Source organism: Schistocerca serialis, chromosome 3, assembly GCF_023864345.2.
Source record: "Schistocerca serialis cubense isolate TAMUIC-IGC-003099 chromosome 3, iqSchSeri2.2, whole genome shotgun sequence".
NCBI classification, from domain to species: domain Eukaryota; kingdom Metazoa; phylum Arthropoda; class Insecta; order Orthoptera; family Acrididae; genus Schistocerca; species Schistocerca serialis.
In genome coordinates, this window is record NC_064640.1 from 312,766,621 (window position 1) to 312,791,490 (window position 24,870).

Genomic DNA, 24,870 nt, shown 5'->3' on the forward strand with positions numbered 1-24,870 from the left:
CCAACGGCCCCTCGTATCACTAATAGTCGAGATGACAGCCATCTTATCCGCATGGCTGTAACGGATCGTGCAGCCACGTCTCGATCCCTGAGTCAGCAGATGGGGACGTTTGCAAGACAACAACCATCTGCACGAACAGTTCGACGACGTTTGCAGCAGCGTGGACTATCAGTTCGGAGACCATGGCTGCGGTTAACCTTGACGGTGCATCAGAGACAGGAGCGCCTGCGATGGTGTACTCGACGACGAACCTGAGTGCACGAATGGCAAAACGTCATTTTTTCGAATGAATCCAGGTTCTGTATACAGCATCATGATGGCCGCATCCGTGTTTGGCGATATCGCGGTGAACGCACATTGGAAGCGTATATTCGTCATCGCCATACTGGCGTATCATCCGGCGCGATGGTATGGGGTGCCATTGGTTACACGTCTCGGTCACCTCTTGTTCGCAATGACGGAACTTTGAACAGTGGACGTTACATTTCAGATGTGTTACGACCCGTGGCTCTACCCTTCATTCGATCCCTGCGAAACCCTACATTTCAGCAGGAAAATGCACGACCGCATGTTGCATGTCCTGTACGGGCCTTTCTGGATACGGAAAATGTTCGACTGCTGCCCTGGCCAGCACATTCTCCAGATCTATCACCAATTGAAAACGTCTGGCCAATGGTGGCCGAGCAACTGGCTCGTCACAATACGCCAGTCACTATTCTTGATGAACTGTGGTATCGTGTTGAAGCTGCATGGGCAACTGTACCTGTACACGGCATCGAAGCTCTGTTTGACTCAATGCCCAGGCGTATCAAGGCCGTTATTACGGCCACAGGTAGTTGTTCTGGGTACTGATTTCTCAGGATCTATGCACCCAAATTGCGTGAAAATGTAATCACATGTCAGTTCTAGGATAATATATTTGTCAAATGAATACCCATTTATCATTTGCATTTCTTCTTGGTGCTGCAATTTTAATGGCCAGTAGTGTAACAAATTTGCCACTCATATAAAGTTTTCTCTTCTAGCAATGTTAAAACAAGATCGCAATCGTGGCTTACCTTGCCATTCATAGTATACCGCGCTGTGCCCATAACGTTCCTTAGGACAGAGAGAGGGCTCCAGCTAAACTTGTACCTCAGTGGGTTGTCGGAGCACTCGGGAGCCGGCAAGCCTGTGGAAAGGAATGTCCGTAGTATCTGAAGACTTGAAATGTGCTCACATAGAAAATTCGAAGTTTAATTGTTAAATAGGAAAGCCTATGTCCTATTGATCGGGCGGTGCTACACAAGATTAGTCGGCAGTTGTGTGAACATTGGAGAAACCATCGTACTGGAAACCAGCTGTTGTGATAGTAGGTGGCCGCGGTCAGAAACAGTGCTGACAGAAAGAAGAAACTCCGGTGATCGAATTTTAAGGTAAGACGGGGACTTTTTGTCCTAATGACTATTTTGTGACTGCTGCTTTGCAGGTTCAAGTACATCTGACTGATAATTTAAAAAAGAACAGGCTTATTGTAAGGACGTGACTCGTCAAACGCTTAGATGTGTTTTAACGTTGCTTTATTGTGAACTGTACATTGAATTTATATGGTATTAACATCGAGGAAATCTTGCCGAAGAGTTTGAGAAGATCTGTACTATAAAGTTTATACGCATACCGAGGAACTGGAAACATACATCTATACATAGTTCCTTTTCTTTCTGCTCCATTGCCATGGACGATGATATATCCTGTCGTGTACAGAATTGAATGAACTGTATTTTTCCAAGATAGGTGATGGACCATGTACCGAGTAGCAGTCAATCATTGCGACTATTTCATTTACTTTTTCTTCTTCTGTCGCACCATGATTTGACTTTATTATAATGCTTATATCATCGGCAATGTGTACTCTTTCAGCTCTATCAGTGTAAGAGAAGTGGTTCCAATATTGAATACAGATAGTAATATTCAGAAAAAGGTTCATCATGAAAACTGCATGAGCCATCTAGCATGACACTTTGCTTCCTATCAGTTATACATGAAGAGAACCACTTGCTCATTGTTCCCAGAAAGCAGTAATTCTAACTGTCTCCAAAAGAATTTTTTAATTTGAAAAATCAAATTCCTTAGACAGATCACAAAAAATCCCGCTAGCTGAAATTTTGTCATTCCGATATTTTAATATTTGGTTGCTGAAGTATTAGATGATATATTTAGTAGAGCAGCCTATCTGTTATCCAAATCTCGAGAAACTCAGTATCTTATATTTGCGTATATAATCTACCATCCTTATGTACATTACCCTTTCTAAAATTTTTGAGAAGAAAGTTAGCACTTCTAAGGTCGATAGTCTTTAATACCTATTCTAACACCTTAGTTAAAGAGAGGATTAAAAATGACATACTTTAGTCTGTGTAAAAAAAATGCCATACGAAAATATTGCACTATGTGTGTGAGTGACTACAATTCCTATATCAAAAGAATAGTATTTTAATATTTCGCTCGAAATGTGAAAATATCTTGAGAATTTTGATGTTGAAAGATTGCCCTTTACTATTCCGATTTCCCTGGAATAAGTTAGAGCGACATCAGATTGGTTGAAGCTTGTGGTATTGATTGTCATATATACTGGAATGCTTATTCTTTCAAGTTACCCATATCAAAAATCTCATTTAATCTAGGAATATACAGTTTTTTCAAAGAGGCTTGCTACACATGTTTTGGTCATGAACAAGTTGATCATTATATTTAATAACTAGATCATCATAATTCTTTACAGACTTATACTTCCTCTTCTAACTGTGCTCCCCATTTAATGATTATATTTTCTGAATTTTTAATCTCTGAGATAACATGAAACCATTTTGATTTTTTATAGATCATCTTACTAAAAAATAATACCTTGATACCAAAAGTGCAATTGCACATTTGTGCTTATCCCGATGTTTTCGCACTGCTCGCTCTTCCTACAACAAGACACTTTAATGCCCTTTGGTATCCAGGGTTTTTATGATGCACTATGGGTGCCATATTTCGCAGGTTTCATGTAGAAATAACTCTTTAAAGCAGAGAAATTTATGTGGAAATTTAGAGTTTATACCCATTATCTTACACACCTCACTCTAACTAATACAGCCCTATGTCAATTAAGCTCGACCCCTATTGCAGCAACTGAACGTCTGACGAATTTAATCTGCGGAAGCCTCCATTGACGTGATACTGACTAAAATAGAGTTGGCCGACCGGGTCATGACAGGCGCAGATTCCAGAACAAATGGAAAAATGTGGAAATGAGCTGGAAACAAAAAAAAAAAGAACTGAAAACAATACTGATGAATAATCCGATGAGATGTTCAAGTGACTCTACAACGGCAGCGTACCTCCGCAGTATGAAATGAACGATTCCACTTTGCCTCCAGCTTGGTGAATTTCTTCGAAGCACTCCATGGCAAGAAGATGGTCTATTCCAGGATCCAGACCAACTTCGTTAACAATTGTTATTCCAGCATCGACGGCTCTGTAAAAGCATTGACAGAATTTTAAACAGGGAAACAATCTGAAATAATATCTAAATCAATTTTAAGACCTCCCTTCTTCGTATCAACTTTTAAGGAATTATTGTACATGGTTAGTTTACAATGATTTACCACCTTCCACACTAATACAACAGCATTATTTACAATATAGAAATATCATCAGTTTTCTGAAAACAAATATTTTTACGCGAGGTGAAAGCTTGATATTTATTTCTTACTTCACAGTTACAGTCTGGACTGCTAAAATAGTCACTATTATCTCATACGTTTGTGGATAAATTTGTTGAAAACTATCGACAGATAAAATTGTATACTAGAACTCAATTCCACATATTCAAAATACGATGCTTGCACTCATTAGACGTACTAATTCGGCTTTCAGTTACATTAGCTGCATTGAAAACTTCAGCGGCGAGCTATAGGTTGAAATACTCACAAATGTTTTGTTAGAAATTTTACTTGGATTTCCCAAGGTGATATGATATGTAAAGTGCAGTCTACTGTCGAGGATTTTTAACAGACTTAATGGCCGCACTGATATGGCTCAGAGAGATATCAACGACTTTAAGAGGTTCTAAGAGATAGCTTGGACACTCTCTTGTTTTACTGAGCTGTAAAGACTTTTCGGCTGACAAAGGTGACTATTGAAAACTGGGGGAAGGGCCCCTAACTACATCTTAGTGAGGGCTAAAGAATTGGAAGGGTAGGTCCGAATGTCAAATCCAGACTTCCATACCGAACAGTGCAAGGGTGGGGATAGGTTTGTTTTTGCTTTCTTATTCTTGAATTGAGAACAACTGTGTGAGGTGAAATGACAAGTTTAATGTCGCAGTATTTCTCACCAAATTACAGCTTTTCACACAGTTTTCAACTCGCCAACATAAAATCAGCGCAATGGATAACGCATCTTGCCAACATCAAAAAGTGAAATAAGTTTATACACAACAATGTTAAATATTAACTCTCTGAAAGAACATTAATCTTAAGCACAATATTATGAAAGTTTAATTGGATGTTTCTTTACGTTAATCCTAAGCACAATAATATGAAAGATTAATTGGACGTTTCTTTACAAAATTGCTCCTACACATACGTTATGATGTTGGTCAGTACTACGAAAATTGTGGTGTCACCTCAGACACCACACTTGCTAGGTGGTAGCCTTTAAATCGGCCGCGGCCCGTTAGTACACGTCGGACCCGCGTGTCGTCACTATCAGTGATTGCAGACCGAGCGCCGCCACACGGCAGGTCTAGTCCAGAGTGACTCCCTAGCACTCGCCCCAGTTGTACAGCCGACTTCGATAGCGATGGTTCACTGTTTACATACGCTCTCACTTGCAGAGACGACAGTTTAGCATAGCCTTCAGCTACGTCATTTGCTACGACCTAGCAAGGAGCCATATTCAGTTACTATGAATGTATTCTGAACAGATAATATTGTGAATCATGTACCGTCAAGAGCGACGTTCATCATTAATGGATTAAAGTTAAGTATCAAACTAGCTACGTCCGCTTTCTGAATTCTAATTCCTTGTCGTGTTCCAGACCTCATGTCAGTATAGTTCTTCCCTCCTCACGCCAGCCTGCGTGAGCTAAAACGCGTGCATTTCGGCCTCCACTAGTAACACGGTGTTGGCTCTTCTGCCAACACAACAAAAATCGCCCAATTCCGGTTCAAACTTCGGTACTATTTAGGATGACAATCAAGTCTACGGTGGATGGTTGGTCAAGTGACTAATTTGAGCGCAAGGTTACCCAAGGCCGCTCGAGTTTACAGTGGACTCGCTGCGCGGGATTAGCCAAGTGGTCTCGGGCGCTGCAGTCATGGATTGTCCGGCTGGTCCCGGTGGAGGTTCGAGTCCTCCCTTGGGCATGGGTGTGTGTGTTTGTCCTTAGGATAATTTAGGTTAATTATTGTGTAAGCTTAGGGACTGATGACCTTAGCATTTAAGTAATATAAGATTTCACATACATTTGAACATTTGAACAGTGGACTCAAGCTGGTGAATGCCTCTGCACGTGGTATTTACCTTAAACTGTGATGTGCTGCTGTCTACAAGGCTGCTCTTTCCCACTGAAATTCCTACAAAAGTAATCTGGCTATTGCTGAACTTTCCAGCAGAAACTTTCCCTATGTTTCTCGTTATGTGAGAAATCATGTACTCAGTCATAGTCTTATTATGTGGCGATGTACACGTGCATGGTTGGAGCAGCGTGCATATTATAGTGCCCTCTCAGTTCTCGCAAGAACAATTTACTAATTCGTCTGTTTCGTTTCTCCACAGTTGGAGCTAAACAAGAAATTAATCAACGTGACTAAAACTTATTTCAGTCTGAAGCAGATAATATCTTCCAAAAAACTATTAATTAACACCAGCCGTAAAGCCTATAATGCAGTGACATTACCAGTATTGTAATATGGGACAGAAACCTTAATCACTACAAAAAGGATGAAGAAAACCTGTTGATCTATGAACGGAAAATCATAAGAAACATCTTTGTACCAATTCGCCAAGAGAACACCTGCAGACGTAGAAGGAACGAAGGTCTGTACGCCCTGATGAGACGAACGAATATAAGCAGAAAATGAAAGCACGCAGTGAAAGCTTGGCAAGGCACATTGCCGGGAGACCAGACACTTGCCGTGCTCAAAGCTATGCTTACGAGAAAATCTAATGGTACACTTCTAATTGGAACACCAAGAGAAGCGACGGGAGGATGAACTGCACGACGGTCTCCAGCAGCTGGGTGTGAATAAGAAGTGAATCCAAAGTGCAAAAGATCGCCGTCTACGGAAGAACATTTTAAGTTGGGCTTATGAGCTTCAGGGTTCGTGATTGCCAATGTGTATGTATGGAACACTGCTAAGGGATGAACCCTTCGACTCAGATGATTTAGCTGCTGAACATTTCAAAGAAAACTTGAGTCTCATTTCAGATAGGTTGTCCACTCATACACTTATACAGTTGGTGGTGACTTCAATCTACCCTCGATATGTTGGCTCGAGTTTACAGTGGACTCGCTGCGCGGGATCAGCCAAGTGGTCTCGGGCGCTGCAGTCATGGATTGTCCGGCTGGTCCCGGTGGAGGTTCGAGTCCTCCCTTGGGCATGGGTGTGTGTGTTTGTCCTTAGGATAATTTAGGTTAATTATTGTGTAAGCTTAGGGACTGATGACCTTAGCATTTAAGTAATAATCTACATCTGTTCTCTGCAGACCTCCGCGATATGCTCTGAAGAGGGTACGTGTCATTGTGCCAGTTATTAGGGTTTCTTCCCATTCCATTCACATATGGAATACGGGAAGAATGACTGACTGAATGCGTCTGTGAGTTCTGTAATTATTCTAATCTTGTCCTCATGATTCCTATGTCAGTGATACATATGGGGTTGTCGCAAATTCCTAGAGACATCACTTAAGGACGGTTCCTGAAACTCTGTTAGTCGACATTCTCGGGCAAGTTTACCTCTATCTTCATGTTCGTATATGTATAATCTTGAGACGGTTTATGTGCTATAAGGCAAATACAATTTTCTATGTCTGGATGATTTGAAAATGGGTTGAGATAACCCGAAACTAGTCATGAATTAAATTAAAAGCGAATCTTGCAACTTTGGCTGTTTCTATATCGTACTAATTTCGTGAATCTGTCTTACTACTTCAGGATATGCTTGACAGCTTGTGGTAGCACACTGTATCTAGTGTATACAAACTGCTACAATGACTCATTTCTGTTTGACGTGAGATCACTACTGTTGCCACTGGTGAAGACGGAAAAAACTGCCTTGTTTCTATAATGGGAAGCACAATTACCACCATAAAAAAGCGCACAAGAGGGCTGTGGGAAATATTTGTACCATATAGTTTCTAGTCCTAAATCACAAAAATAAAATTATCAAAAAGTAAACACCGTCAATTGATCACAACTCTGATACAATATCAAAATTAATTTCGCTGAGTCACTACAAAAAAAGGCTCCGGAAAAAGGGTTAAACTTGATGATGTTTCTTTCTAATGTAGTTTTACGAAACGTAATTTTAATATTTTGTGATGTCTTTCCTCCATACATGGTTGTATAGGTGCGGCAAACAAATCCAAAGTTCGCCGGCTCCCGATAGTAAACACCCAAACTTTCTACTACTCGTTCACTTTCCGAAGAGCTATAGCACCGATGAGAGCCGCTGTTTCGATGTAAGTCTATTGGCCTTACTCAGTACCGGCAGCGAGTTTGGAGCGGCCAACCTTCAAATCGGAGGCAGACATAAAACGTCGTCCGAAATCGTTCTGAATGCGTTCTCAGAAAATTATTTTGAGCCTTTAGTTCAGAAGTCCATTCGAAGTGCAAATGTCTGCGAAAACACTCATGACCTCTTAGCAACAAATAATTCTGACCAAATAGGGAGTATCATGACGGATACAGGGATTAGTGACCACAAGGTCGTTGCAGCGAGACTGAATACAGTAACATCCAAACCCACCAAAAATAAACGCAAGGTACATCTGTTTAACAAAGCAGATGAAAATTCGCTTGAGGCCTTTCTAAGAGACAATGTCCACTCCTTCCAATCTTAATATGTAAGCGTACACCATATGTGGTATGAATTCAAGGAAGTAGTATCGACGGCTATTGAGAGACATATACCAAATAACTTAATAAAAGATGGTATTGATTCCACATGGTGCACAAAACAGGTTAGGTCACAGTTGCCGAAGCGACGAAAAAAGCATACCAAATTTAAAAGAACGCAAAATCCTTAAGATTGGAGAAGTTTTACAGAAGCTCGAAATGTAGCGCGAACTTCAATGCGATATGCTTTTGCTACTTACCACAACGAAACTCTGTCTCGAAATCTGTAGAAAATCCAAAGAGATTCTGGTCGAATCTAAAGTACACCAGCGAAACTACGCAATCAATACCCCGACTGCGCGATAACACTGGTGGTGTTACTGATGACAATGCCACTAAAACAAAGTTACTAAATACGGTTTTCCGAAATTCCTTCACCAAAGAAGACGAAGTAAATATTCCAGAATTCGTACCAAGAACAAGTGCCAACATGAGTAACACAGAAGTAGATATTCTTGGTGTAGCTTAAACCCCTTAATAAAGGCAAGGCTTCCGGTCCTGATTGTATACCGGCCAGGTTCCTCCAGAGTATGCTGATTTAATAAGTCCATCCCTAGCAAACATACACAACCGATCGCTCGTTGAAAGATCCATACCTAAAGACTGGAAAGCTGCACAAGTCACACGAATACCCAAGAAAATAAATAGGAGTAATCTGCTGAATTACAGATCCCTATCGCTAACGATGATTTACAGTAGGATTTTGGAACATATACTGTGTTCGAGCATTGTCAGTTATCTCAAAGGAAATGGTTTATTGACAGACATCAAAATAATTTACATGCTAAATTTTTTTTAACATCATGAACAATACTAGGGTTTAATTTATTAAAGGAAGGAATACTGTGAAAAGCCACCAATCGGAATATTCCTTCCTGGGGACAGAGTGGTAGTACTGACGCTGCAGAAGCCATCTTTGTGACCAGGCGGGAGATGGCCTGAGTGGGTGGAACGGAACCAGGACCGCATCCACGGTACGGTTCTGATCGGAGGGATCACAGTCTTCTATTTGTCCCTGCCTCCCCCACTTCCCCGCCCCCCCACCCACCACCGTCCTCCAAATATAGCTTTATAACTTATCATCACCTCCACCTTCAACGTGCCATGATTATAATAACAAGAACACTAACAAAAAACAAATCTTTAAATATTATAATAATAGTAGTACATTGTTTAAGTACCATAAAAATACGAAGTATTGTAATGTAATAATAATAATAATAATTTGTGTACATCAGTTAATGTTACATTGCTTTTGCATGGAGTCCATGAAATTATCATGGACCGATGACCTTAGCAGTTTGGTCCCACAGGACCTTACCACAAATTTCCAAAAAAACATTCCCCAAACACAAACACACACACACACACACACACACACACACACACACACACACACACACACACACACACACACACTTTTGCTTATTCACTTTTTGATTTTTTGGGCTTTCTCTTTCGGCGTCGCCTAACTCAACTTCCTGTGATTTGCCGGTTCCACCTGTGGATCCATTTTAGAGGCATAATTTCTATCCTGATAGATTCTCTGAAATAAGTTACCTGTGAACTTTGGATACTCATGTATAAGGCGTGTTCAAAAAGCAATGGGAATTTTGTAGTTCTGCATGTTGTATTAGTCCGATTCGCGTGATTTTTCCGTTGTTTTGTTGGCAAATTTGTCTGAAAGGCCACTGTACAGTGTTAGACACATCTGATATTTAGTCTGTTGCCAACTGTCAAACAAGTTGCAAGCGTTATAAATGTGCTAATAAATGTTAAACGTTGCTTACGGTTAGTCTGCTATGAGTAAACAACGGTTTTACGAGTATATAAGCGCTTTGAAGAAGGCCCTGAAGACGTTAAAGGCGACGAGCACCGTGGACACCCCAACACATCATCAACCGATGAAATCGCGAAAAAAGTGAAAGGAATGATTATGAAAGATCGACGAATCACAACCAGACAAGTCGTTGACAGTGTTCGCACATCATTTCGCTCATGTCATAACATTTTTTCTGGTGTTTTAGGTATGAAACGTAGGACAGCAAAATTTGTCCCAAAATTGTTCGATTTCGAACAAAAATAGCAGCGATGCAAGTTGCTCAGGAGTCGTTAGATGAAGTCAACATCGATCCAGAACTATTGAAACGTGTCGTGACATATGATGGAACATAGGTTTACGTATATGAGCCAAATCTAACGCTCAGTCTTCCCAGTGGAAGCATTCTGGATCGCTAAGGCTGAAAATAGATTGAAAATTGCGTTCAAATGTGGTTGTGCTCACTGTGTTCTTCGATTTTAACGTCATAGTGCAGCATGACTTCTTGCCGCAGGGGTGAACGATCAACAAGAAGTATTATTTACAAGTTCAATGCCGCTTGCGTGAAGCATTTTTGGCCGAAAACAGTACTGCAAGAAAAACACAGACTCCTTATTCACCAGGGCAAACGGCCTTGCCGCAGTGGATACGCCGGTTCCCGTCAGATCACCGAAGTTAAGCGCTGTCGGGCGTGGCCGCAACTTGGATGGGTGACCATCCTGGCCGCCATGCGCTGTTGCCATTTCTCGGGTTGCACTCAGCCTCGTGACGCCAAGTGAGGAGCTACTCGACCGAATAGTAGCGGCTCCGGCCAAAGAAAACCATCATAACGACTGGGAGAGCGGTGTGCTGACCACACGCCCCTCCTATCTGTATCCTGACCTGAGGATGACACGGCGGTCGGATGGTCCCGATGGGCCACTTGTGGCCTGAAGACGGAGTGCTTATTCACCAGACACGACCTCATGTGACTTTTAACATTTAGAATTACAAACGTACATAAACAGTTACAAAGAATTTTTTAGATGTAGACAGCAGAGATATTGCTATAGGTGTTCCCCAGACTATGATATATTTTTGCACAGAGAGTTTTTATCCTAATAATCTGGATCACAATTTGCTTATATATATTTGCAATGGTACTTATTTCTATGTGTTACTATTTTTAAGTATACTGTTTAAGCATCTGACGAAATTCATTGCTTCATGCTCAAGTCTTTCGTGCAATATTTTATCCTCATATTTTTTGTAATGTGAATATATCTCCAGGTCTTCTAACACATCCACTTTATGCCCTTTGTATAGAGGGTATAGTAGTTTTAACATTTTGCTCTACTTCTCCACGTTTGTTATTTTCGATGTATACTGTGCACAAGAAATTGTGTGTAATGTTCAATATGTGTGAGATTCTGCCCGAATGATCCACAAGAAAACTGTAAGTAGAAGTTCTTCCAAATTTCGCCACTAACTATATATAAAGATTAATAATCAAGCAAACTTACTCGTCTTTATATATTATAGTACGGACAATAGAACAATGAAGAACCTCATACATCAAAAACATCATAAATAAATGGCATAGTGCACAATGGATAACGTATTAGAAAATGGGAATCATTTCTCGAAAAGTGTCGTGGAAAAAAAATATCGTGACTTGTAGCAGAAAACAAATCAAATTATTGGTGAATACATCACATAGTCAGCGGAAATTTAAACCGCGATGGCTTCTCAGCGTTCGTCTATCAATGACTGAAACGATCTGCTTAGATTTTTACTGCACCACTCTGTCAGGGGTCAGGACTGGCTGAGAATCGTTGAGGAGAAAAGCAAAGGTACTGGAAAGCTAGAAATGCCTGCACTTACTGCTGGTGCAGGCTGGCCATCTCGGGCGTGCAGTAGGAGGCGGTGATCATGTTGACGCGGCAGTGGATGCACGCCTCGGCGACGACGTGGTGCAGGCGGTAGGGCAGCAGCGAGACGACGCAGTCGGCGGACGCCACCAGCTCGCGCAGCGTCTCGGGCCGGTCCAGCACGTCCACCAGCACCGGCCGCACCGACGCGTAGCGCGACGCCACGGCGTCCGCCTCGTCCTTCAGCGCCGACGCTGCCACACAGCACAGCCTGCTTATGCAACAGCTACTACTCTACCACTATTCACGCTACCGCCTAATGCTGCTCAACACCGTTATGTACTCGTTTCAATCTCCACTCTCCGACAGCGTTGGGTATGAGCTTATAAGTCCTTCTTATAAGTTCTTCTTTCCTGTGCTGTGTTAGGCACGAGGAGAAGTTCATTTTGCAAATGACAACTGCAATGTAATTACAGAAAAAGGCACAAGAACTCCTGGTACAGAAAGCTAATGAAACCCTCACGGATGTTTACAGCTACTCATTAGGCAATAAAGTAATACCTAACACAAAAAAAACAGACAGCACGAATATGATGTTAAAACTGTGTGCCAGACAGGGATTCGAACTTGGAACCTTGCCTTCAGCAGGCAAATGTTTTACCAACTGAGCTACCCGAGCACGACTCACGCCCCCCACCCCACAGCTCTGCTTCCGCCAGTACCTCATCTTGTACCTTCCAAACTTCGCAGAAGTTGAAACTTCATGGCAGATTAAAACCGTGTACCGGACCGAGACTCGAAGTCTGGACCTTTGCCTTTCGCGGGCAAGTGCTCTACCAACTGAGCTACCCAACCAAGACTCACGACCCGTCCTCACAGCTATAATTCCGCCAGTAACTCGTCTCCCACCTTCCAAACTTCACAGAAGCTCTCCTGTGAAACTTGCAGAACTAGCACTCCTGGAAGAAAGGATATTGAGGAGACATGGCTTTGCTACACCCTGGGGGATGTTTCCAGAATTAAATTTTCACTCTGCAGCGGAGTGTGCGCTGATATGAAACTTCCTGGCAGATTAAAACTGTGTACCGGAGTGGTACCCGAATACAGATTTGAGACCTGGTGTTGCGTACATCTGTAACATCTGTAAGTGGTTCAAATGGCTCCGAGCACTATGGGACTTAATATCGGAGGTCATCAGTCCCCTAGAACTTAGAACTACTTAAACCTAACCAACCTAAGGACGTCACACACATCCATTCCCGAGGCAGGATTCGAACCTGCGACCGTAGCGGTCGCGCGGGTCCAGACTGAAGCGCCTAGAACCGCTCGGCCACCCCGACCGGCAGCTGTTAAGTGCCAGGAAGTTTCAGATCATTGTACACCACGCCGCAGAGTGAAAATTCATTCCAGAAACATCAGTATAAGTTTGAAGAGGGGAAAATAATAGTGCCATATTTAATGGTGATGATACATAAATTATGTAACAAACCTACAATTTTTTAGGAATAAATATTGACTATTTTTGAAGTGGAATGAGTATCCAAAGCTGACAAGAAAGAGAATGTCATCAGAAAACTATGTCCTTAGACTTCTGTCATCAGTGTCTAATGGCAAAGTGCCTTGTATTTATATATTACTCCTATGTACACTCAGTTCTTATGTATGATACGATTATTTTGTGATCAAGCGCTCAAAACATTCGAAATAAAGAAAATTATAATAAGAACAATAACTAAAGACAGTAATAGGGCTTATCTGTTTAAATAGTTGAGAATTGTAACTGCACCATCTGAGTACATCTAGCAAACCACTATGCACATTAAAAAAAAAAAAAAAAAAAAAAAAACATTAATTTTTCCGCTAACAGTTCTACTCATGGTCATCGAGCCATATTGAGATTTAACTTACATGTACTAAGAACAATTAACCAAAAAACAAAAAACATTATTTTCTACTGAGGAATGAAACTGTGCCACATATTACCAAAGGAAATGATTGAAATAGCTAAAACCAACGTATTTAAAGATGAAATTACAGCACGCTTCTTAAGCAATATATAATGTACAGTGAAAGACACCTTAGATAACACAAAATAAGTGTTAATTAAAAAAATTGAGGATTGGTAAACATTTTAAAAAATAAAGCGTCTTGTGACATTATCACATATCTCAGTGTGGTATTTAATTGGAATCTGCATTCTTATATGTGGTAATGTCTCATTATGTGCCAATATTTTTTGGGTATTGTATTATGAGTAGTGGACCTATGTGTCTGAGAGAAAAGTTTCGCGTTATTCGCGCTAGGACGGTGCACTGATGGTTTAGTCTCAGGGACCTTTTGTCGGCAGAGGAAGACGGTCAGTTTTCGTGGAAGTGAGGTTGCTGGCTGCTTCGTGCTATGGTGGACAGAGCCAGCACCCTGGACTAGCTGTGGGTAGGAGGCGTTGTGCCACCACAGCTGTCCCTAGGGAATAATTGAGTGCGTAATTTTTGCCTTTACTGCACAGACATCAAAAGCAGAAAAATTTGATAATGCAGTTGAATTGAGTCACGTCACACCGTGCTTGGCACGAAAAGCCAACCAACTGAGACATCACTGCTACAGGCTGGAACCAACCTAGTGTTTGTTAATGTGCGTTTTGTACACGAAGAGTGGGAAGTTTCTGCTGCACGCCCCCGGTTCTTCTGTGAAACAAGCGATATTCTCGTCCATCACACTGGCAATAGCATAGAGTCGTCCCTTCAGCATAGTGTTCTTTGGAAGTGGAGAGTGGACGGCTGTGAACTTAGATTCTGGATATTCGTCTTTGGACTGTCATTGAACTAGAGTCGTCTCCAGCCACTGTGTGGTGCTGACTGGCAAAACTACCTGATTTGGGGAAATGGAAGTTTTGCAAATTGCGGAAGCGTGATCTACATTCTGAGCAGTTCGTTATTTGCTTACTTTGCCATGCAACTGGTGTTGCTTAATTTGGTTATAATTTGCGGCATCTTGTTAAATCATTAACTTTGATTTTGCGAGCTGTCCAGACGAGCAGATTTTGTTGCGCTTTCCGCTATGGCCGAGCGGTTCTAGGCGCTTCAGTCCGGAACCACGCTGCTGCTACGGTCGCAGGTTCGAATCCTGCCTTGGGCATGGATGTGGGTGTTGTCCTTAGGTTAGTTATGTTTAAATAGTTCAAAGTATGGGGGACTGATGACCTCAGATGTTAAGTTCCATAGCGCCTAGAGCCATTTGAACCATTTGTTGCGCTTTCTCTATACAATCTTCCAAATTTTTTCTTACCTCCCCACAGTGTTAGTCATTTTGTAATTTGATTTGTGTTTCAGAGAACTTTGCTCGCTGGTAATTTTACTATAATTTATGTTAAATACTTGAGGAAATAGGCCGGCCGGAGTGGCCGTGCGGTTCTAGGCGCTACAGTCTGGAACCGAACGACCGATACGGTCGCGGGTTCGAATCCTGCCTCGGGCATGGATGTGTGTGATGTCCTTAGGTTAGTTAGGTTTAATTAGTTCGAAGTTCTAGGGGACTGATGACCTCAGAAGTTAAGTCGCATAGTGCTCAGAGCCATTTGAACCATTTTTGAACTAGAATAAATAAACAACTGTTACTCTCAGTCTTGACTTTAATATCCCTGACTGTCCTACGACTTCTCCTTGTTTAGACGACCCACAAATAACAAATAAAGCGGTTCGACAAACATGCAGACCACCGCGAGAAATGCACAAGCAAATTAAATCCTAGCGAAACCTGTTGGTTGAGGTGTTGTGTTTGATCACGAACTGTACCTGTGGAATGTCGTCAATATGTTGCGAGTGTCAGTCGTGGTGAGAAAAGTGTTCTGTGTTGCTTTGAATGTATCATGCCGGATCTAAGTGAATTCGAACGTGGACAAATCGTTGGTGTTCGTATGGTGGGGCTTCCGTAACCAACGGAGCCGATGTATTAGGTTTCAAGATGAACCGTATTGAAGATTTGTAACGCATACAGGGAAACCGGAAAAGCATCATCCGCTAATCCACAACGCAGACGAAAGTATTGAGTGACTGTGACAAACGGTCATTGAAGAGAACTGGGACGAAAAATAAGAGGACGACAGCTGCAAAATACACTACAGGACAGAATGTCGCACTTGCGAACCCTGTCAGAACTAAAACAACACGAAGCTGCGAATTGCAGGGTAAGCTGGAATTACAAAACCACTCACGAGTGATGCAAATACCAGCAACATGAAAACATGATGCGAAAGCTGTAAAACCTGGACTATGAAGCAATGGAGGAAAGTCATTTGGTCGAATCGTTTCCAACATACAGACGAGTTTACGTGATACATGGCGGGGGTTCGATGATAGTGCGGGCAGCCAAAACGTGGTATTACTCGGGCCAATGGTTACCCTGCAAGGTCGATTTACTGCCAACGGTTGTGTGACCATTTTGGCTGATAAGGTCCCCCGACGGTAAAATGTTTGTTACTCTATGGTGCTACTGTGTTCATAGACGACAGAGCTCGCTTCGTCCAAGACTGGTTTTGTGGAGATGAATTGTCGCATTTCCCCTGGCCACAACAGTCACCAGATCTCAGTATCAAGTCTTTGTGGTCTACTTTGAGAGAAGAGAGCGTGACCGCTGTCCACCTCCATCGTCGTTATCTGAATTTGCCAATATTTTGCAGTAAGAATTATACACTACTGGCCATTAAAATTGCTACACCACGAAGATGACGTGCTACAGACGAGAAATTTAACCGACAGGAAGAAGATGCTGTGATATGCAAATGATTAGCTTTTCAGAGCATTCACACAAGTTTGGCGCCGGTGGCGACACCTACAACGTGCTGACATGAGGAAAGTTTCTCATACACAAACAGCAGTTGACCGGCGTTGCCTGGTGAAACGTTGTTGTGATGCCTCGTGTAAGGAGGAGAAATGCGTACCATCACGTTTCCGACTTTGATAAAGGTCGGATTGTAGCCTATCGCGATTGCGGTTTATCGTATCGCGACATTGTTGCTCGAGTTGGTCGAGATCCAATAACCGTTAGCAGAATATGGACTCGGTGGGTTCAGGAGGGTAATACGGAACGCCGTGCTGGATCCCAACGGCCTAGTATCACTAGCAGTCGAGATGACAGGCATCTTATCCGCATGGCTGTAACGGATCGTGCAGCCACGTCTCGATCCCTGAGTCAACAGATGGGGACGTTGGCAAGACAACGACCATCTGCACGAACAGTTCGACGACGTTTGCAGCAGCATGGACTATCAGCTCGCAGACCATGGCTGCGGTTACCCTTGACGCTGCATCACAGATAGGAGCGCCTGCGATGGTGTACTCGACGACGAACGAATGGCAAAACGTCATTTTTTCGTATGAATCCACGCTCTGTTTACAGTATCATGATGGTCGCATCCGTGTTTGTAGACATCGCGGTGAGCGCACATTAGAAGCGTGTATTCGTCATCGCCATACTGGTGTATCACCCGGCTTGATGGTATGGGGTGCCATTGGTTACACGTCTCGGTCACCTCTTGTTCGCGTTGACGGCTCTTTGAACAGTGGACATTACATTTGAGATGTGTTATGACCCCTGGCTCCACCCTTCATTCGATCCCTTTCAAACACTACATTTCAGCAGGAGAGTGCACGACCGCATGTTGCAGATCGTGTACGGGCCTTTCTGGATACAGAAAATGTTCGACTGCTGCCCAGGAAAGCACATTCTCCAGATCTCTCACCATTTGAAAACGTCTGGTCAATGGTGTTCGAGCAACTGGCTCGTCACAATACGCCAGTAACTACTGTTGATGAACTGTGATATCGTGTTGAAGCTGCATGGGCAGCTGTACCTGTACACGCCATCCAAGCTGTTTTTGACTCAATGCCCAGGCGTATCAAGGCCGTTATTACGGCCAGAGGTGGTTGTTCTGGGTACTGATTTCTCAGGATCTATGCACCCAAATTGCGTGAAAATGTAATCACATGTCAGTTTTAGTATAATATATTTGTCCAATGAATACCCGTTTATCATCTGCATTTCTTCTTGGTGTAGCAATTTTAATGGCCAGTAGTGTATACGATTCCCTTGAAAACCACACAGGACCTGTGTTTATACATTCCGAGACTACTGGACGCTATTTTGAAAGCCAACAGGCTTCTTACACCGTATTAGGCATGGTAATGTGTAGTAATTTTTGTGTTTCTATATTTTTGTCCAACCTCTGTATAACTTGTCGTACACCTAATTTGTTGTTTTGACTGTGGCTCTGTTTTCGTTGCGTACGGTGACCAAACTCAACGACATTTATAGTAAGAATTCGGAGAAAAGAACGAGCGTTACACTCGCTCGCCTTGTATAATCGAAGATTTGTTTTATAACTAGCATTGCACTTAACGGAATCTGTTAAACTTCGGTTACACGATAAATCAGTCAAATCTAAATGCCGTAAATTCAACTAAATACCTAAGAATTACAATTACGAACAACTTAAATTGGAATGAACACATAGAAAATGTTGTGGGGAAGGCTAACCAAAGACTATGCTTTATTGGCAGGACACTTAGAAAATGCAACAGATCTACTAAGGAGACTGCCTACACTACGCTTGTCCGTTCTCTTTTAGAATACTGCTGCGCGGTTGGAGATCGTTACCAGGTAGGATTGACGGAGTACATCGAAAAAGTTCAGAGGAGGGCAGCACGCTTTGTATTATCGCAACATATGGGAGAGAGTGTCACTGAAATGATACAGGATTTGGGCGAGACATCATTAAAACAAAGGCGTTTTTCGTTGTGACGGAATCTTCTCACGAAATTCCAGTCACCAACATTCTCCTCCGAATGCGAAATTGTTTTTTTGAGTCCGACCTACATAAGGAGACACTATCACCACGATAAAATAAGGGAAATCAGAGCTCGTACGGAAAGATATATATGTTCGTTCTTTCCGCGCGCTATACGAGATTGGAATAATAGAGAATTCTGAAAATGGTTCGATGAACCCTTTGCCAGGCACTTAAATGTGATTTGCAGAGTATCCATGTAGATGTAGATGTAGATTCGGTACAGTTAAAAGAGAAACGCTGACACGTCTAGGACATCAGTTAGTACATTACTCTTCAAGACTCCTTGCACAATGCCACTGTTCCAGCAACCAGTCGTCACAGTCCTGCATGTGAATCCACATATCCTGTAAATAAACCAGTGGTCGTTGAATTCCGCTGCTTCATTTACCTTGTGTTTTGGTCTTCAGTCCAGAGACTGGTTTGATGCAGCCCTCCATGCTACTCTATCCTGCGCAAGCTTCTTCATCTCCAAGTAGCTATTGCAACCTACATCCTTCTGAATCTGCTTAGTGTATTCATCTCTTGGTCTCCCTCTACGATTTTTACCCTCCACGCTGCCCTCCAGTACTAAACTGGTGACCCTTTGATGCCTCAGAACATGTTCTACCAACCGATGCTTTCTTCTAGTCAAGTTGTGCCACCAATTCCTCTTCTCCCCAATTCTACTCAGTACCTCCTCACCAGTTACGTGATCTACCAATCTAATCTTCAGCATTCTTCTGTAGCACCACATTTCGAAAGCTTCTGTTCTCTTTTTGTCTAAACTAGTTATCGTCCATGTTTCACTTCCATACATGGCTACGCTCCATACAAATACTTTAAGGAAAGACCTCCTGACACCTAAATCTATACTCGAAGTTAACAAATTTCTCTTGTTCAAAAACGTTTCTCCTGCCACTGCCAGTCTAAATTTTATATCCTCTCTACTTCGACCATCATCAGTTATTTTGCTCCCCAAGTAGCAAAACTTTTCTATTACTTTAAGTGTCTCATTTCCTAATCCAATTCCCTCAGCATCATGTGATTTAATTAGACTATATTCCGTTATCCTCGTTTTGCTTTTGTTGATGCTCATCTTGTATCCTCCTTTGAAGACACTGTCGTGCTCTCATCGCAACTCGTATTTTTTTAACGTTCACACATGACAACTCGTGCATCCTGCATCTGGTACATTTTAAATTTGCGTCTCCCCCCCCCCTCCCCCCTCCCGTTTCCCAGATAAAATAATTTTTCTGGGTGTTTCTCTACAAAGCATAGACGTATGGTTCTGTACAGCAATATCTTTCACAGAATGAGGTTACAATGAGTATTATGTCTGTCTGGAACGTGGCTGCACCTCTTCACAAGACCAAGTTAGTTCCTGCCATGCTGGGATAGCAGCTGCTTTGTCGAATAACAGAGTACAAGAGAAAAATTATTAAAACGATTGTAAAAAGTAAATACAATGTGTGATAAGTACTGTTATGCCCCAGGATATTATCCCCAGTGAACATAAAAAATTCATCCAAGTTCTACCTTGGCAGCTCCCATAAACTGAACTGGCTGTGTCAACGACCAGTAGACTTCAAGCTAGGAGGACATGCTGTGCGAGTTGCGGCAAACAAGGAAGCTGTCGCAACATGGGGCAACGACCGAGTGCCCATATCTGCAAGCGAAGCATAATGATATCATGGAACCCGAGAGATACTGTCATACTAGTGGCAAAGCAGAGTTTCGTAATAAAGGCTATGTATAACACAGCTTTAAGTAATCAGGTGTCAGGCCAGCGGAAAAGAGCCTGTGAAAGGTGAAGTTGTGAAAGTCTGAAGTCACTAGGAGAGCTGACAGCTAGGTGAAACCAGCACATGTGATTTCCTAGCCATGCCCAACATCGCAGAATGGACTGGAAGTGCTAATATAAATATCTTGCCTTTCTTAACTAATTACTGATTAATGAGTGCTGATTGGCAACTGCCTAGAGCATTATCTCAGCCCTTACGTCAGTATCAGCTATCCAGTGAGAGGGGAGGCTATAGAGGTCGACCCTCGGCCTTCCTAGCTATCTTCGATCGTCTACAGAACCACGAAATTGGCTGGAAGGACGCTGCTGCTCCCAGCTGCACTGCCAACTTCCGAGACAACAATAATAGGTCGTGGAGCTCACCATCACCCTTCAGATCTGCTGGAGGTTTGATCTGCGTGACCTGGACACTGTCCTTCATCTGCCTTTCAGTGGGTGGCCAATTCTGCAGCTCATCCCATTCCTGTGGCAGACATTGACCCTGCTGGTCCTGTTTCCTGAATGGGGACTGAGAAGCCAGCCTGCGAGCCAGCAAGGACTTCAGGTGGACCTTGGTCGAGACTCCTGAATGCATATCTTCGATGTCCGCGAGAGCACTTTGGAGATCGATACGCAGAGGTGGAGGCCACTGGATTCCGCGGTCGACTATTGCCCAGTGGGGTAGTAGACGCCCAACTCTTCGCTACACTAGTCGTGCTGCTGCGAGACGAGCGTGTGTCGGCCTTCCACAGCTGATGAGGCGCTACTCTGCCGGATCGGGAATGCCGCGGCGCTTTGGAAGACAATCCTGTATTTCTGCGCAATAAATGTGTTATTGACAATTATGTTTTCTTGGTGCTCTCGAGTGTAATTAGGATTTCACCATCACATCCTGTCCTGCTCTTTCATGACGACTGTAATAGTCTGGGACAGGACCCATACTGCATAGCTAAAGGAGGTATGTGTGTATTTCTGTATCTCTTGGGCTTTTAAATCAGTAGGGAGTTGAGTAGTGTGACACATAATGGCCCTCTGCTTCTAAGAAGGACGGAGTGTGTGTTGTTTGTATCTCAGTCTCTATTTCTAACGTGTAAAAACGACAGAGCTCTCACTTTTGCAGTAGTATAGGTTGCGTTTGTGGGTAACACATGCAATCACCAGTTTTATCTACAGTAAACAAGACTATTACTCCTCGAGAGGAGCTGCCAGATCACACAGATAAACCGAGCGACGTGGTGCAGTGGTCTGCACACTGGACTCGCATTCGGGAGGACGACGGTTCAAACGCTCGTCTGCCCATCCTGATTTAGATTTTCCGTGATTTCCCTAAATCGCTTCACGAAAATGCCGAGACGGTTTCTTTGAAAGGGCATGGCCGATTTTCTTCCCTAATCTGATGGGACCGATGACCTCATTGTTTTGGTTCCGGCGGACGTTCGAGTCCTCCCTTGGGCATGGGTGTGTGTGTTTGTCATCAGGATAATTTAGGTTAAGTAGTGTGTAAGCTTAGGGACCGATGACTTTTGCAGTTAAGTCCCATAAGATTTCACACACATTTGACATTTTTTTGACCTCATTGTTTGATCCCCTTTACTGTATCAACCAACCATCACACAGATAAAGATAAGCTCTCCAGTGAGTTTGATCCGATCAAGTAAAATGTGAACCTGGAAGGGCAACGATGCAATTTAGAAAATATTTGAGACACAGTGAGCCAAGGGCGTCTCTGTTCCATATTCTTTTTAGTTCTTCACAATCATGAAGATCATAAACGATTATAGTAGATCTTTTTTTGTTTTTTTTTTTTCAGTTGATTAGCCTCTGGGAATTTTTCTTTTTCCGAAGTGCAACATGGTACAGTGCGGCTCTCGTTGCCTGAAACAATTTTCACTTGCTCGGACTATTTACCTGAACCTGAACGATATCTTCCCTCGAACAATACTTGTGTACAGAGTAATGTTGCCAATACTCGCAAGTCAGTTCAGAACTCCCTTAGAGAGTGTGCAAAACAATGTGTGAACCACAATGAAGGATTTATTAAAAACCTTTGACTACATGTCTATTGTGCATGTGTTAATTTAAAAGTCATACACCAAAGTATAAAAGATATTTTTTGTTTGAGATTTAGAATCTCGTCGATGGCGAAGTCACTGCAGACGGTTTAGCTATAGTAGGTCAATTTGACATCTATCTTAAAAACAGAAATCATCCAATTAGAGAGACTACAGGTTGTTATAAAAGAAAATTCTGTTTCCAGATATAATAAATGAGGCATAACTTGTCAACTATACTAGAATTTTCTTGAAGTATTGCGGAAAACGGCTAGCCAGCTCTACCAGGCTCTCTGGAGCATTGCGATCTATTGATTATTGACTGTTGTTGTTGTTGTTGTTGTTGTGGTCTTCAGTCCTGAGACTGGTTTGATGGAGCTCTCCATACTACTCTATCCTGTGCAAGCCTCTTCATCTCCCAGTACCTACTGCAGCCTACATCCTTCTGAATCGGCTTAGTGTATTCATCTCTTGGTCTCCCTCTACGATTTTTACCCTCCACGCTGCCCTCCAGTACTAAATTGGTGATCCCTTAATGCCTCAGAACATGACTAATATGATGTTTTTCAATTAATCTAAAAAGAATGTACTCACAGCATCGGCAGTGTACAAATTTTAAAAGGACAGGCCTAGCATGTGCTACAAGTAGTATAGGAACAGCATTCAAAAATCTCACGTGATACGTTAATTTCATATTAAATAACCCTTACGAAACCATCCCGTCTTAAAAGAAATATTATGGAAATTTTGTAGTGTTAGGATCCAGGTAGACAAGGCAGACTGTTCCAATGTTCACGTTTAGACGTACGAAAAACTGCAGTTTAGGTAAACATTGGAGATTCTCCTGTCAGTTTTGCTGTATCTTTCGGTCAGTTTTTTCCGAGAGGTAACAAGGGATCAGTCACGCTATAAAATTTTCGCTTTACTTGCATAAGAGAGTTCACATTATTCTCTGTAGGTATCACATCACTTAACAGAGCACCAGATAACAGACCGTGTTAGGTGATGCAAAGAAATACCGAAAACATCCGCAAGCTGTGCTTCTGGCACTGGATTTTATAGACAATGAAGCTTGGTTTTATTGATGCCGTGTTTCAGCTAAAACCATCCGCCAACCTACTGCTGATTCTTTCGTTAAACGATACTCCAGCACTTCGCACAAACCTTTGTTCTGAGTATTCAGCTATAATTGGCTTGAAATGTTTTGAGAAACCTATCTATGTCTGATCTTACCCTGTGTGACTGCCGGGGTTCTATATATGTATAGTCGGTTGAAAGGACGGCAATTTCCTAGGCGTCAAGAGCTCTTCCGGGCATGGCAGTACAGTAACTGTGGCCAGATGAGGATAAGAGGTTTTGAATGGCGAAGAGCGCTGCTGAATGTCTTGAAATAGTTACGAAAAAATGAAATAGCTGGATCTTTTCTGTTCAATCTCCCTAGTATGATTTTTACTAGCATTCCGACATGTAGATGACGCTATGAGTGATAGACAGATGCATGCGATTCCTGTACGGGTTTCGGTGATTGCAGGTGATGCGATCTCTCATATTTGGATACCAACCAAAAGCTAAATACTAAAAGTCGATGAACGATTATCGATTGAGAACAGCTTCTGTTCTTGAGGGCTGATAACACTTAACTTAACATCTAACAAATAATTATTTACATCAGCTTCTGAGCAACAGAGGAAAGATAACAGGAAAATATGTCTGTGGAAATATCATCAGTAGACGTGAGAAAATGTGTGGGTGCATAAAGTATTTGGACTCATTTTGTTCGTAAACTTTTTGAGTAACTGATGTGGAAGCCTTGGACGTGTAAAAGTGAAAGACAGTTACATGGGAGGAATAAATATTACTCACCAAGGACGATCTCGACGTTCTCCTCCCTGTCTAGATACTCGACGACCGGCGCGCTGACGAAGCCAGCTCCCAGCACGACGATCTTCTTGGGCGGGGTCGACGAATCCGCACTAGCCTTCTGCCTGCTACGGCTAGGATACAAATTTGCACTGATGAAAACAAATTGCATCACATTGTTGCTGTTCTCTTATGATTTAACGAGCTGAGATAGCGAAGCCACTACAAAAAAATTAACTTCTGGTTTGATAATATTAAGCTCAGGTGATCTCGCCTATTCTAGATACGCCTCTTCTATGTCCGTTAGGAAATGATCAGTGTAGGATGCAGAGATCATGGTGTCAACATACTACACTCCGTACCTTTTTGAAATTGTGAATAGAACGGTGGAGTGTGAACGAACTGTTTCATGAATGCCTGCACTAAACTATTCTCTTTTATGCCGTCGTTACATTCACCAGTGAAAGATCAAGAGCAGTAAAAGTGGTTTACGTATATTTATGCAATATTTCTGTGTGGGTGCCCCTTGTGTAGTGCCAAA

The 24,870-nt window shown here is 42.4% G+C and overlaps 1 protein-coding gene across 1 annotated transcript in view; it reads right to left on the reverse strand.

The window, feature by feature from the left end:
* LOC126470119 (alpha-aminoadipic semialdehyde synthase, mitochondrial) overlaps positions 1 to 24,870 on the reverse strand; it is a 287,313-nt gene that overhangs the window by 109,931 nt on the left and 152,512 nt on the right. The window contains exons 11-14 of the mRNA XM_050097723.1: positions 24,333 to 24,463; positions 11,829 to 12,069; positions 3,363 to 3,499; positions 1,059 to 1,171 (exon numbers count right to left, since the gene is read on the reverse strand). Of these exons, the coding sequence (XP_049953680.1) occupies positions 1,059 to 1,171; positions 3,363 to 3,499; positions 11,829 to 12,069; positions 24,333 to 24,463 (622 nt within the window). The remainder of the gene's footprint in view (positions 1 to 1,058; positions 1,172 to 3,362; positions 3,500 to 11,828; positions 12,070 to 24,332; positions 24,464 to 24,870) is intronic.